Below are 13,441 nucleotides of genomic sequence, written 5' to 3' on the forward strand. Positions count from 1 at the left end.
CACACATCATACCATCAGGTGAGGCACATCCAATCGCTTTCACATCAAGGCAGAAAGGTAATGTGCCCAGATTGAGTGGGAAACGCACACAATTTCCTTTGGAATTAAGAAATTCCATCAATTCCTCTCTGGTTAACGACTGACAGATCCTTGCCACTTGACATAAATTTCTGGTCCACATGCGGGCATTCCTTCCCTGGCTGCTGGTCGAATGCAACATTGGACTCTGTTATTATCTGCACTTCAGTACGATATATAGCGCAGGAGGTCCGAGCACAATTCAAATGCTGACGGACTATTCAGACTTCCCTTAGTTGGTATAGCAACGGAGCCATCCATGAAAGAAATCTTTTACTTCAAAGAACTACCGGCAGCTCCGAAAACTGCGGCGCAAGTCTGGAGGCACAGGCGTACTGCCCCTGTTCTAGCTAAAGTGTGGACAGAGAAAGGAGAGCCAACCATGTGTTGTAACCTTACCTGACTCAATAGAAGGAGCTCACAGTCCAAGCAGGGTGTTTACTATGGGGCTACTGTGTTGTCATTCCTCCATATTTAAGAAAGCAAATTCTTGATGAGCTACATGCATAACACTGTGGCATAGTGCACATGAAAGAAATTGCACGCAGCCACTTCTAGTGGCCATTAAAGACAAGGCCAAAGCTTGCCCACTTTGTCAGTGAATGAGAAATGTTATCACAGAATCTCTACAGCACAATACAGGCCCTTCGGCCCACAATGCTGCGCCGAACATGTACTTACTTTAGAAATTACTTTGGGTTACCCATAGTCCTCTATTTTTGTAAGCTCCATGTACCTGTCCAGGAGTCTCTTAAAAGATCCTTTTGTATCCACCTCCACCACCATCACCAGCAGCCCATTCCATGCACTTACCACTCTCTCCATAAAAGACTTACCTGTGTCATCTCCTCTGTACCTACTCCCCAGCACCTTAAACCTGTGCCCTATAGTGTTAGCCATTTCAGTCCTGGGAAAAAGCCTCTGATTATCCACATGATCAATGCCTCTCATCACCTTATACACCACTACCAGGTCAACTCTCATTCTGCATCACTCCAAGGAGAAAAGGCCAAATACACTCAACCTATTCTCATAAGGCATGCTCCACAATCCAGGCAACATCCTTGTAAATCTCTTCTGCACCCTTTCTATAGTTTCCACATCCTTCCCATAGTGAGGTGATCAGAACTGAGCACAACACTCCAAATGGGGTCTGACCAGGGTCCTATATAGCTGTAACATTACCTTTTGAACTCAATCCCATGGTTGATGAAGGCCAATACACCCTATGCCTTCTTAACCACACAGTCAACCTGCACAGCAGCTTTGAGTGTCCTATGGACTTGGACCCCAAGATCCCTCTGATCCTCCACACTGCCAAGAGTCTTACCATTCATACTATATTCTGCCGTCATATTTGACCTACCAAAATGAACCACCTCACACTTATCTGGGTTGAACTCCATCTGCCACTTCTCAACCCAGTTTTGCATGCTATTGATGTCCTGCTGTAACCTCTGACAGCCCTCCACACCATCCACAACACCTCCAACCTTTGTGTCATCAGCAAATTTACTAACCCATCCCTCCACTTCCTCATCTAGGTCATTTATAAAAATCACAAAGAGAAGGGGTCCCAGAACAGATCCTGAAACACACCACTGGTCACCAACCTCCATGCAGAATATGTCCCTCCTACAACCACTCTTTGCCTTTTGTGTGCAAGACTGTTCTGGATCTGGAACGCAATGTCCCCTTGGATCTCACGCCTCTTTACTTTCTCAATAAGCCTTGCATGGGGTACCTTATCAAATGCCTTGCTGAAATCCATATACACTACATCTACTGCTCTACCTTCATCAAAGTGTTTACTCACATCCTCAAAAAAACTCAATCAGACTTGTAAGGCACGATCTGCCTTCAACAAAGGCATACTGACTATTCCTAATCATATGCCTTTCCAAATGTTCATAAATCCTGCCTCTCCATAAACTTACCAACCACTGAAGTAAGACTCACAGGTCTGTGATTTCCTGGGCTATCTCTACTCCTTTACTTGAATACGAGAACAACATCTGCAACCTTCCAATTCTCCAGCAATCCCGTCCCTGTTGATGATGCAAAAATCATTGCCAGAGGCTCAGCAGTCTCCCACCTAGCTTCCCACAGTGGCCTGGAGTATATCTCGTTCAGTCCCAGTGACTTATCCAACTTGATGCTTTCCAAAAGCTCCAGCACATCCTCTTTCTTAATGTCTACATGCTCAAGCTTTTCAGTCTGCTGTTTGCCTTCTGTGGAATAGTTCCAAGTACTGGCCTACACTCTAAGCTTATCCACCTTGTTCATAATACTCCTTGCATTAAAATAGTCACATCTCAAACCATCAGTCTGAGCACATCCCTTCTCCATCACTGCCTCTCCTCCCTCTCACACTACCTACAAGCTTTCTCTATTTGTGAGCTAACCGCCCCTTCCTCCGTCTCTTCAGTTCTGTTCCCACTCCCTAACAATTCTAGTTTAAACTCTCCCCAGTCGCCTTAGCAAACCTCCCTGCCAGGATATCGGTCCCCCTGGGATTCAAGTGCAACCCATCCTTTTTCTACAGGTCACACCTGCCCAATGAGGTCCCAATGATCCAGAAATCTGAATCCCCAGGGTTATATCTAGGAATAGAGGAAGTCAACCCTCTTTCCCTACTTTAGAAAAAAAATGTTATTTGTTGCTGGTTGAATTTGAGGACTTCGCCATCAAATGTTAATAGTTCAGCAGCTGGTCTGTGAATGAGAGGAAACTTTAAAATAAGGGGGAAGGGATATGTTATGTATATTATAATTTTATAGGCTGCTGTCAAGCTTTCTGGTGTGTTACATACTGCATGTAATGTAAGAGCGCATTCTGGGTAGATGACTTACAAATGAAATAAACAGCTACACATTTGTTCTTCACCTCTCCATCTTTCCTGTGTGTGTTCTTCACAGCCACCCGGTTTCTCAGTAATACAAACATAATGCAAGGCTCCTGGAGATTGTTCTGTGGTGTGGGTGCATTAGAAGGAGTACAATATGACATGGAAAATGAGCAAAGGACTACAGATGGAACAAGCTGGTGGAGGGACTTGGGGTGACTGACTGCACAGTAATAGACAGGGTTCTAGGAGCGACTAACAGGGTAGATGCCTGAGAAGAAGGCGACTGAGGAGCAAAAAGAGGTGCTGTCTCTTACATGAGCTGCATTGAGAAATAATCTATAAGATGTCCTTTTCTCAGTTGTTACCTAAACTGAAATCTGCTGTGACCACAATTAAAGATCAGAACAAGGAATTACAATGGATTATTTTGTATTCTGCTTGTTCTGGACCAAAAGTGGAGATTTTGCAGCAGCTCATTATTATCTGCCCTGTGCTGAATTTGGATATCAGTAATGTGAACTGTGTTTCGTCCTCTTTTAGAGACTAACATCATGACAGAGAAAATAGCTTTCCCAGGATCACTTTGGAGAGTTCCATTCACAGTAAGTACAATGTTTTGTTAGCGCTGAGTGCAATTGAGTGACTTTTCCTAAAATAAAAGAGATTCATTCCTCAATACCTTGCTGAAATGAGGTGATGGTCTGTGGGTGATATCCTGACAGCAGTTATGATAGCTTGATCCTTTGTTCTTCTATGCACATTTAAATCTACACTTACATTTGGGTCTCACAACAGTGTAGTGGTTGGCACAACACTATTGCGGCTCGGGCTGTTCTGGAGTTTGGAGTTCAATTCCAGCACTGTTCTGTAAGGAGTCTCTGTACGCCCACCCGAGGAATGCATAGGTTTTGCCTGGGTGTTCCAGTTTTCTCCCACACTCCAAAAATGTACTAAGTGGGTTAATTGGTCATTGTAATTAAGTTAGGCTTAATTGGGGTTGTGGGGTCTACTCCATGGTGCATCACTAAATAAATAAAACACCATCAAAATAAAGAGCGGCTCTGGCATCATTTGTTGCCATCAGATCAGACAGTATGGAAGCATTACCACCTTACGAACAGCTGAATCACACTGGCAAAGCCAGCTTTAATCCCAGTCTAAGATCCTTCTGCTAACTCTAGTCAGAGTTTCCGTCAGTGTGCTTCATTGGCCTCATCACTTCTTGATAAGAAAATGGACCGTGTGACTTGCAATTGTACAATGTCCTGTGTATGTTACTCAAAATGATTTTTTTTTTGGTTTGTTAAGAGTAGGAATGCTTCTTTATTTTATAAGGGTTTCTCTCGCAGTTGTTTTGCTTTATACTTGTTGAGATGGTAATTGTATTCATTTGTTAACCAATGGGGAATGTTATTTTGTCTTGTGAGGCTGGGAACTTGGGGGAGGGGTTTTTCGCGGGCTTTTGGGGAGAGAGCGGGAGGAAGACGTCGAGGAAGGTGGACGTGAACTGCACTGCTCGGAAGACCACCGGCGTGGTCCTAAGTGCGAAGACGTGGAGAGTCGGGAGGAAGACGCCGAGGAAGGTGTACGTGCGCTGCACTGCTCGGAAGACCACCAGGGGTGGTCCCAGGTGCGAAGACGTGGAGGTCGGAGGCAAGCGACGAGGGGTCAAATGGTTCGATGTTTGAGTTCCAACGATGTACACTAAATTGACTGAACTTTGATAAGTTGGTGCCTTTTTGTTTTTTCCCTTGCATATATATTGTATTGCCTAATACTCTTTTAATTTTAGTAAACTCTTTAAAGTGTATTTCATAACGGTATTCGTTGTGGGTTTCATACTGTGGGCAGGCGCGAGGCATAAACTCGATTCTCACAGCACCTGCGTGCATGGGAGGTGGGACTGGTGTGTGGCTGAATCTCCTTTTCCCCTAGACATATACCAGCCTGTTGGGTAAGTGTTACACAATGGTTTAGCTGTCTGCAAACTCTGCCTGGAACAGCATCAGAAGAGGGACACATTGAAAATTGCAGTTGCTGCCCTTTGTGGCAGAGAAAGCTGCCTACACCCACCAAAGGAGGTTAAACAGGAAGGCAACTTTGGAAGTGGAGAGAGGAAGTCTGCCAAGAGTTCACTTTCTTGATACCATTGGCCTTGTCAATGCTCTCTCTCTGATTTTCTTTAAGCCCATCACGTCAATAGACGTAGCCTCCTACGCCAGCCTTGCCAATGTGTCATTTAAATGGTCTAATCGTAAGCTCTACAGCCGTAACTCAGTCAACCTTCAGGCATTCACCTCCAGCTGTCATTTCTAGGTGGTAAATTTGTAGGAGCAACACCACATGATTTATTGTTCCTTGGTGGTTACACAGCTAGGTCAAATGTTCACCAGCCGAAACTGAGATCAATTGATGCAACAGATTGGGCATAAAGCAACTGAGCCATCTACAGTTCCCAAAAGAACAAATGTAATGACTCGAGGAGACATTTATAAATCTTTTTCTTCAGCTGTACTTGATAATTGTTCTTAAAATGACAGTTTAAAAGCTCTTAGCATTCATGCAGCATTTTATTCTGTATTTCTAGAGATTAAGTTACTGTATATCACTAAAACTGAGGTTTAGCTGAATTCTAAACACAATAAGGTATCTATAGATGAAGGTGGTCGGTAATCCATTGACTTTGGCTCCACAAGGAGCTACATGCCATATAAAACCCTAAAGCAACATATACAAAATGCTGAAGGAACTCTGCAGGTCAAGCGGCATCTGTGGAAGTGAATAAACAGTCGATGTCTTGGGCAGTAACACTTCTTCAGGACTGGAAAGGAAGGGGAAGGAGTCCACTTGTAAGGAAAAGGGAAGACACCCAGAGTATGAAACCGTTTAAAAGTGCATGTGGCATTTGTTAGATCTTTCAATTTTTTTTCAACATATCCCAGTTGTTATGAGTGCTTAGGCAGATACCCAAAGTTTTAAAGTACTAAACAGTATCGGAAATTGAAATTTCATAAGCTCACATCCTGTTTAATAAAGTTTATTTTATAGCACAGTCATTCTTGTCTCAGCTTTCAGGAAGAGAAACTGACTCATTAGTTGCCTGTTGACACAATCATAATAATAATTTTGAAAATCAGTTCCAATTTCCTAGTAACCATCCTTGTCTATCCATCAATAATCCTGCATCTGCTTATTAAATTTCATGCTGGAACTAAGGGTATAAATTTTATTTGTCATGCATGGCATCTGTGACTGATAAGAGTGGATAATTTTGTTCTTTTGGCTGCTTATCTGTTAGCACAACACTAACACTCTAAATGATCCCGAAGTGTTAAAGACAAAGATTAAATGCATGATGTCAAAAAATGCAAGAAATGAGCGACATGATAAAGAAGATACAAATTATTTTTCTTCCAAGAATTTTTGACGACTGATTTCAGAAAACTTTCCTTCTTTAACCATTACATGTATATAAGTGGGGAGTGAGCATCATTCCTAGAACTTTTGCACATTTCTTGGCATCTTCCTGGAACTACTTCTACCCTTTGTATCCCTGAATTCTTGCTTCAGGTCATACTGTTCAGGCCATTAGTGTGACCGAATCCAATTGCAATTTCTTTGGCTGCTGTACTCTGTAGTGAAAGAAGGCATGCAGAATTGGGATGGTATGGAGAGGGCTATCGGTTTTTCCATGCAGGGGGACAAACCACTTAACAGTTTAACTGAGAGGAGCCTAAAGAGATGTGAAACAATTCAGAACATTCCTAATACCTTGGTAACTGTTTCCCACCACTCAGTGATATATTCTTAACATAAGTACGTATTTAGCTTGCCTCTGTACAATACCTAATTTGGTTAGAAATGTGTGTATACAACATTAGAGACACTTGCTGCACCTTAATTTTAGCTTATGCTCAGTCTACGTTAGTAAATAAATTATATTAGTTCATCAGGCAAAAAGTTCATATCAATGAACGAGTGAAGGAATAGAGAACCAGCTGATTGTGTTTGTAAGTGTGAATGGAGTACATAGAACAATACTAGGCCCTTCAGCCCACAATATTGTACTGAGCCAGCTAAAAAGTAAATCAAAAACACCCAAACACTAATCCTTCCCACCTAAGCAATGTCCTTATCACTCCATCTTCCGTACATCCACGTGTCTATTTAAACATCTCCATACCAGGCAGAGCATTCTAGGCATCCATGACTCTCTGAGTAAAAAAACATCTCCTTTGAACCTGCTTTTGCGGATCTAGCTAGTTCAATAGGAATATTCGCTGAGCTGATTGTGATACTGATTAAACATTTAAGAGGTATCATGGGGACATACACCTTTTTCACTAACGCTGAAACATGCGAAAACATCAGTTGCTGGTTGTACTCATCTTTTCCATATCTAGTGATATTGACTTCAGATGAGTTGAATGTGTAGATGCAAGCATAATTGGTGACCTATTCACTTGCTGTATATTAAACATATACATACACCAATACACACTCAGTGGCTACATTATTAGGTACACCTGTACCATCAGCTTGTATTGCAAATATCTAATCAGCCAATCTTGTGTTAGTAAGAGAGGTCAGTGCCAGTCTGGTTTGAGCTGACAGGAAGGTGACAGTAACTCAGGTAATCACATGTAACAATAGTGATGTGCAGAAGAACACCTCTGAATGCACAACACATTGAACCTTGAAGGCCGTGAACATACAGGAGGTACCTAATAAAGTGGCCACTGCATGGACTTAAAAGGTTATGTTTATGAGGAGAACAAACTGAACTAGCCTTGAAGTTAACGAATATCCATTGAAAAGCATTATTGACCATTGGAAAACAGGGATCTCAGTTGGACAGCAGTTGCGAAATTACCATTGACCTTGGTACCAATGGTGCTTCTGCATACCTGCGATGGTCACTGCAAGTCTGAATGAGATCAGTGTCAGGTGTGACCAGACAAGGAATATTTTAAATAAAATTGTGAGATACAGATTCAGGTTAAGTAAAGATAAACTTGGGATTTGTATCAGGAAAATAGTGGTCCAAAAATGATCTGGAATAGACCTACAGGATGACTAGCAGAGCTGAAAATCCTGAAATCTATTTACAATCCATTTGATGAAAAGGACTATTTTAGCTTCTTTCAAGATGGATGAGTTAAGATAGGTCATATGCCCTTAATGATGTGAGTGAGGAACATTTGTGATGAGATAATAAGTGATAGTCAATTAATATGGTTCCTTTTTGGACTGTTGGGCAGATCATTAGTGTCACAACATATAAGAATTGTATTAACTAATGCCTGAAATGAGATTAGATTGTGATTAAATGGATCTGATATTTAGAATTGTGAATGGGAAAAGCATTGCTCCCCTTTCATGATCCAACCTTGCCTAGAAGTATGATTAGATCACCCTTGTAAACTTTCTTCAAGACAAATAATTTTCCTCCCCTTCTCACAACAGAACCAACGTATTGTCCTGAGGTTACTGCAGTTAAAAGAAGTATTCCCAATGGATCTGACACATACATTAGATAAATAACTGACTTTATTCACTTTTGTTAACTCAATTCACAAAATGGATGACGCATCAAGAAGGAGAAAAACAATCTGCTGCTGCGAGTCCTCTGAAGTTAACACGAAATGAAAATTATGATTTTCATAACCTACTCACCATAATCTTTCTTGCAGTACTTTTTCATATTTATTTTCAGTTTTCCCTTGGAAGCCTTGCAGTATGAGTCACAGTCTGTTGTGGGATGGAGAAGTACAAACACACGCATCAGACTACAAAAAGACATGGTAAAACAGCATTGCTGAGAATAGCTGAGCCCTTACGGAATCCATCTGCTGCTGCCAATTGTGTTGTCTAATAGGTCTTACAGAGCATTCATAACGCCTTAATTTCTATAGAAAAAGTCACACAAAGAGCTCTGTCTGGTAAATACTTTGCTGTCTGCAGGCAGTCTTTGCCTTGTTTGAGATCTTCAAGCCTCCCCTATTTACACCACCCAAGACTCATTTAAGCTATAGATTCCCCTCCTGTCAAAGTGGCACTGGCCCCTGATTAAGGCCCGTGGATACCTCATTGTCACCTCTACCCAGGCTTGTGTCGAACTTTGCTTTCAGCCTATAGTGATTCTGTCCACAGGTCAATCCCAAACAATCAAAGGTCAAACAGGAAATGAGGAACCCATGGGGCATTAGCAATGCTTTTGGAGTCCTCTCAAGATAGGTGGACAAATAAATGTCCCACAAAGCACTTTTTAATTTATACTGAGCCTGTTGTTTCTGCCTATCTTGTTGGCTGGCTTCCATCACTTGGTCTCAATGATAGGGCATGTTTGATATATTAGTTAAGATGCCCATGAGAGAATACATTCCATGCAAACTTTATTGTTAGCACTGGATCCAGATATTCTCTAGATATTTGGAATTGGATCATCTTTTGAAATAATATTCTGTACTTTCAAGGTATAGAGAAAACTTCTTCCTCTTTTCTCAGCTCTTCATTCCAGGGGGGAAAAAAATCACTGATTTTTTTATGTGTGCTGTATTCCATTACTTTGCCAGGATTTTCACCATGCTCCCAACAAAGTAATGGTAGCAGAACCTCCCAGCCATTATCCCGTTGCTGCTATATAAATACACATGAGCCCATTTATTATAGTCCGTCCCAAGATCAGAGAGGTCTGTACATAATCAAAAGTCAATACTGGGACCTTCTAATCTCTACTGTTCAGTCGCACAGTGACATACCAACACAACTACAGGAGCCTGTTCACTGTACAGGCTTTCTACAGGCTTCTCATTCTGTGCAGCCTTCTTGCAAAATATCTTGAGCTCTATTAGAGTTCCTATTTTTAAGAATGTCCCTGCGACAATATAATTTTGTACACATACGCACAAACATATGCACATGCAGACACTAATGCAATCACTTCTTTGGCGTTTAGTTGGTTAACTTGACCTAAATGTAGCAGGGAAGGCATCAGTCACTTTATTGAAATGCAGCCAACCAACAATTTTCCTGCTTGAACTAACTTAAAAGCAGACAAATGAAATTTAAACAATTTAAAAAAGAAAATGAGCCCTGTGCTTTCATCAGCACAGCAGACTATATCCCATTTGGAAAAGACTGGTTTCGCCTCAACCATATTATAACAGTGGAAAATTCTACTTAAAGAAACAGATGACACACTAAAAATTTATAATTAACCAGTGTTTTATAATCAATGTTTCACCAAAGAAACTTAAAAGCTCACTTCCCCCCCAAAATATAAATTCATTGGAGAGCCAGATACACTTCCCTTACAGTATAAGATCGATCAATGCATTGTTGTAACTTTTTCAGAGCTTGATATGGGCTAGAATATGAACAAACTTCATTGTTTTGCTCTTAGCTCAGCCAGGGCTTTATTTTCTTTTATGTTTTGAGTGAAAGAGGTTGCCCCAGCAACAGGGGAAAAAAAGAAAAATGCAAAAACATTGCAAGTAATACAGACCTGGCTAAAAGTCTGATCTAAATGGAAGCAAAGTCTGTCCTAGCTCCTCTGTGTTTACAATTAAGTCCTTTTCTTAAAAAAAAGAGCTCTGAGATTTCTCTGGTTCTTGCTGCTAAATCAAAAATTACATTTAACAGATACAGAGATGGGGCCAGTGCAGGCTGGAGCTCGAGCTTAAACCTCTATCTTTGGACAATAGAACGCAAATGAGTGCACAGTAGCAGCGTTTTCTTCTTGTTCAACAAGATTGATTGAGAAACAAATTGCTGCAAATAAAGCATGTAATTAGATTAAAGCCCTTGCCCAAGTTACCAGGACTGAAACCAAATGGTTGGTATTTGAGTAGGCAAGGCCCAATTTGCATTTTTTTGTCCTCTGCTTTTTTTTTCTGCAGACAGTGTGAAGCAACTTCTGGAACATTCTGCAGAAACTGATGATCCCCAACGTAAATCTTCAGGGAATGAGATTAAGTAGCAGAGTGATAACTTTAAATTCAGATTTAAATGCTAGACACCCTATGCTCGTGCAGTTATGAAGTGAAAGTATAAACACTAGTTCCTTTTTTCCAGGAAGTTCCTTGTGAATAATAGTACAGCTGCGAAGAATGGAGGGTCGCATGCCATCATTCATGACAGATAACAATGTCTGTTTTGTCCTGAATAAATGACTTCAAATCTTATATATAGCTGAATTATTTAACTACCCTCATAACTCTATGTGCTGTTCCCCAGAGGGGGTGCCAAAGACTTCAAGACATTTATCAGGCCCAACTTCTCACACCTGTTACACAGCTGCTGTGCATTCCTCTCTAGGTGGTTTGTATCCATTCAGGAGAAACACAGGCTGATTAAAGAGGTTTTTATTTTTGGTGATACCTGATGATTAGGCTGCAGAATATTAACTGTAAGATTTCAGTAGACTTTATTATCAACACATATTGAGTTTAAGTTTTATGCACTTTTATCTTTAAGCCCAGTGATTTGGTGTCACAAGAATACCAGCAAATAATTTTTTTAAAAATTACAATGTTTAGATCGTACTGCATCTTAAACACATTTTGCCTCTTGGCAATATCTGGTGAATGCATGGCATAAATCTCCACACGATGCTGACAACACCTTGCTCTACTACATTCCCTTTGACTCCCCCCAATTGCCTCTAAATTGACAGACCCAATAATTGATAGGGAAAAATTTTACAATAATGAAATTTTGGCAAGATCGAAGCAGTTGCCTTTAGTTCTCATCAGAAACTCTATCCTCCAGCCATCAATGTTCCTTGCTAAATGCCTGTGTATCATTAAAGCTCTGCAACCTTGGTGCTCCAGAGGATGTCAAGATAAACTGAGGGCTACATAGCCACACCATAAGCTACTTCCACCTCTTGACAATGACTGATTACATCCATGCCTCAACTCATCTGCTGCTGAAACTCTCTTCTATGCCTTTATTACCTCTACATTTGACTATTCCTGTGCATTCCTGACTGCGGTCCTTTGTTTTATCCTCTGCAAAACTGCGGTAATCCACAACTTTGTTGCCTGTTCCATCTTGTACCATCCACTTCATCATAGTGAATATTGCTGACGTAAGTAGCATCCGGTAAAACAAAATCTTCATTTTAGAATTCTCACTCTTGCTTTTACTTCCAGTGTCCTAGCCCCTTCCTGTCTTGGCTATTTCTTCTAGCCTATATAACCTTTCAAGTTTGCTGTTCCTGTGCCAAATCTGTCCTCCTCACTGTTCCCAATTTGAATCACTTCACTAGCACAAGCTTGTTTTCGTCCGGCTGGACCTGAGACTTACATTTCCCTCTCTAAAACTATTTATCTGCTACTTTTGCCTTGTTTAAGATGGACCTTAAAAACCAAATTTAACCAAACTTTTGTTTCCTCTACTAATAAGTCCCATGTGAATTAGTGTTTAAATTTTGTTTTGCTGTGAAGTGCCTCAGGACATCTCTTGTGTGGTTCTATATAAATACAAGGCATTACCATTTGTGGCAAATTGCATGATGTATAGAAATTGAGGATTTTTTGATAGGGCATTGTATTTCCACATACAACTTGCATCAACTATGATGTGTTGTTTTCCACAGAAACTGTGTTCTGGATGGGAGACACAATGTATCAAGGAGAGACTATTTACCATTCCACCCTACTATTACAAATGCTCCTTTCTACCCTCATATTATATGCATTGAAGTCTTTAAAAAGCTGAAACAACAGAGAACGTTTCTGTAACTGTAAAACCCCAGAGGCAATGTGATAGTGAGTAACTATTAAAGAAGTTTAGGAAGATGTTGTGCATATTTGCTTTTCCAACCACAAAAAGGGTGGGTTAACATCGTATACTGCACTAGATGCATGTTTCGTCCTCTGTTGTTTCCTCTAATACCTAGCCTCAATCTTAGCAAATGCTTCCTCAATGTTCACCCTGAGGGAATGCAAGATAACCACAGACCTTTAACAGATTCATGTAATCTTTTCACTTTGCTAGTGTTACATTGAGTATCACCAACATTTGTTGCCCCAACTTTCTACAGCTTTGAATGTTTGTTGACAGCAGAATATTCATTGCACACTGTTGGTGGAGCAGACTCGATGGGCTGAATGGCCTGATTCTGCTCCTACACCCCCATGCCCTTATGGTCTACCCCTCAGCACAAGAAAGAGCAACAGTTACCACGTGGCAGACAATTTGTACCCAAATCTCATCTTTCCCTTTCATAGCTAGACGAAGATCTTTAAGAGATAGTTTCTCATACCAGGTCTTTCACTCCATAGCCAAATGCACTATTAGCTCAGCACAAGCTAATCAGGTGCCAAATTGTCTATTAAAAGCCAAGAGAAAAACCTTATTCTGAAATCTGCCCTGTTAACCAATGCAAGTCAGCTCTGTGCTGGGGTCGTTGAACCTCTAATCCCCAGCAAAAGGAAATATGGAGTATGGTGTAAGTTCATTATCCATGCCTAAACTGCAGCCCAATGTAAGACCTTGAGAGAAGGT

The 13,441-nt window shown here is 40.9% G+C and overlaps 1 protein-coding gene across 2 annotated transcripts in view; it reads right to left on the minus strand.

The window, feature by feature from the left end:
- The window catches only part of ntn1a (netrin 1a), a 180,247-nt gene that overhangs the window by 35,362 nt on the left and 131,444 nt on the right, over positions 1 to 13,441 (minus strand). For both annotated transcript variants that reach the window (XM_059948637.1, XM_059948636.1), the window contains one exon: positions 8,603 to 8,677. In XM_059948637.1, the coding sequence (XP_059804620.1) occupies positions 8,603 to 8,677 (75 nt within the window). The remainder of the gene's footprint in view (positions 1 to 8,602; positions 8,678 to 13,441) is intronic.

The sequence above is a fragment of the Hypanus sabinus genome, chromosome 23 (genome assembly GCF_030144855.1).
Source record: "Hypanus sabinus isolate sHypSab1 chromosome 23, sHypSab1.hap1, whole genome shotgun sequence".
NCBI lineage: Eukaryota > Metazoa > Chordata > Chondrichthyes > Myliobatiformes > Dasyatidae > Hypanus > Hypanus sabinus.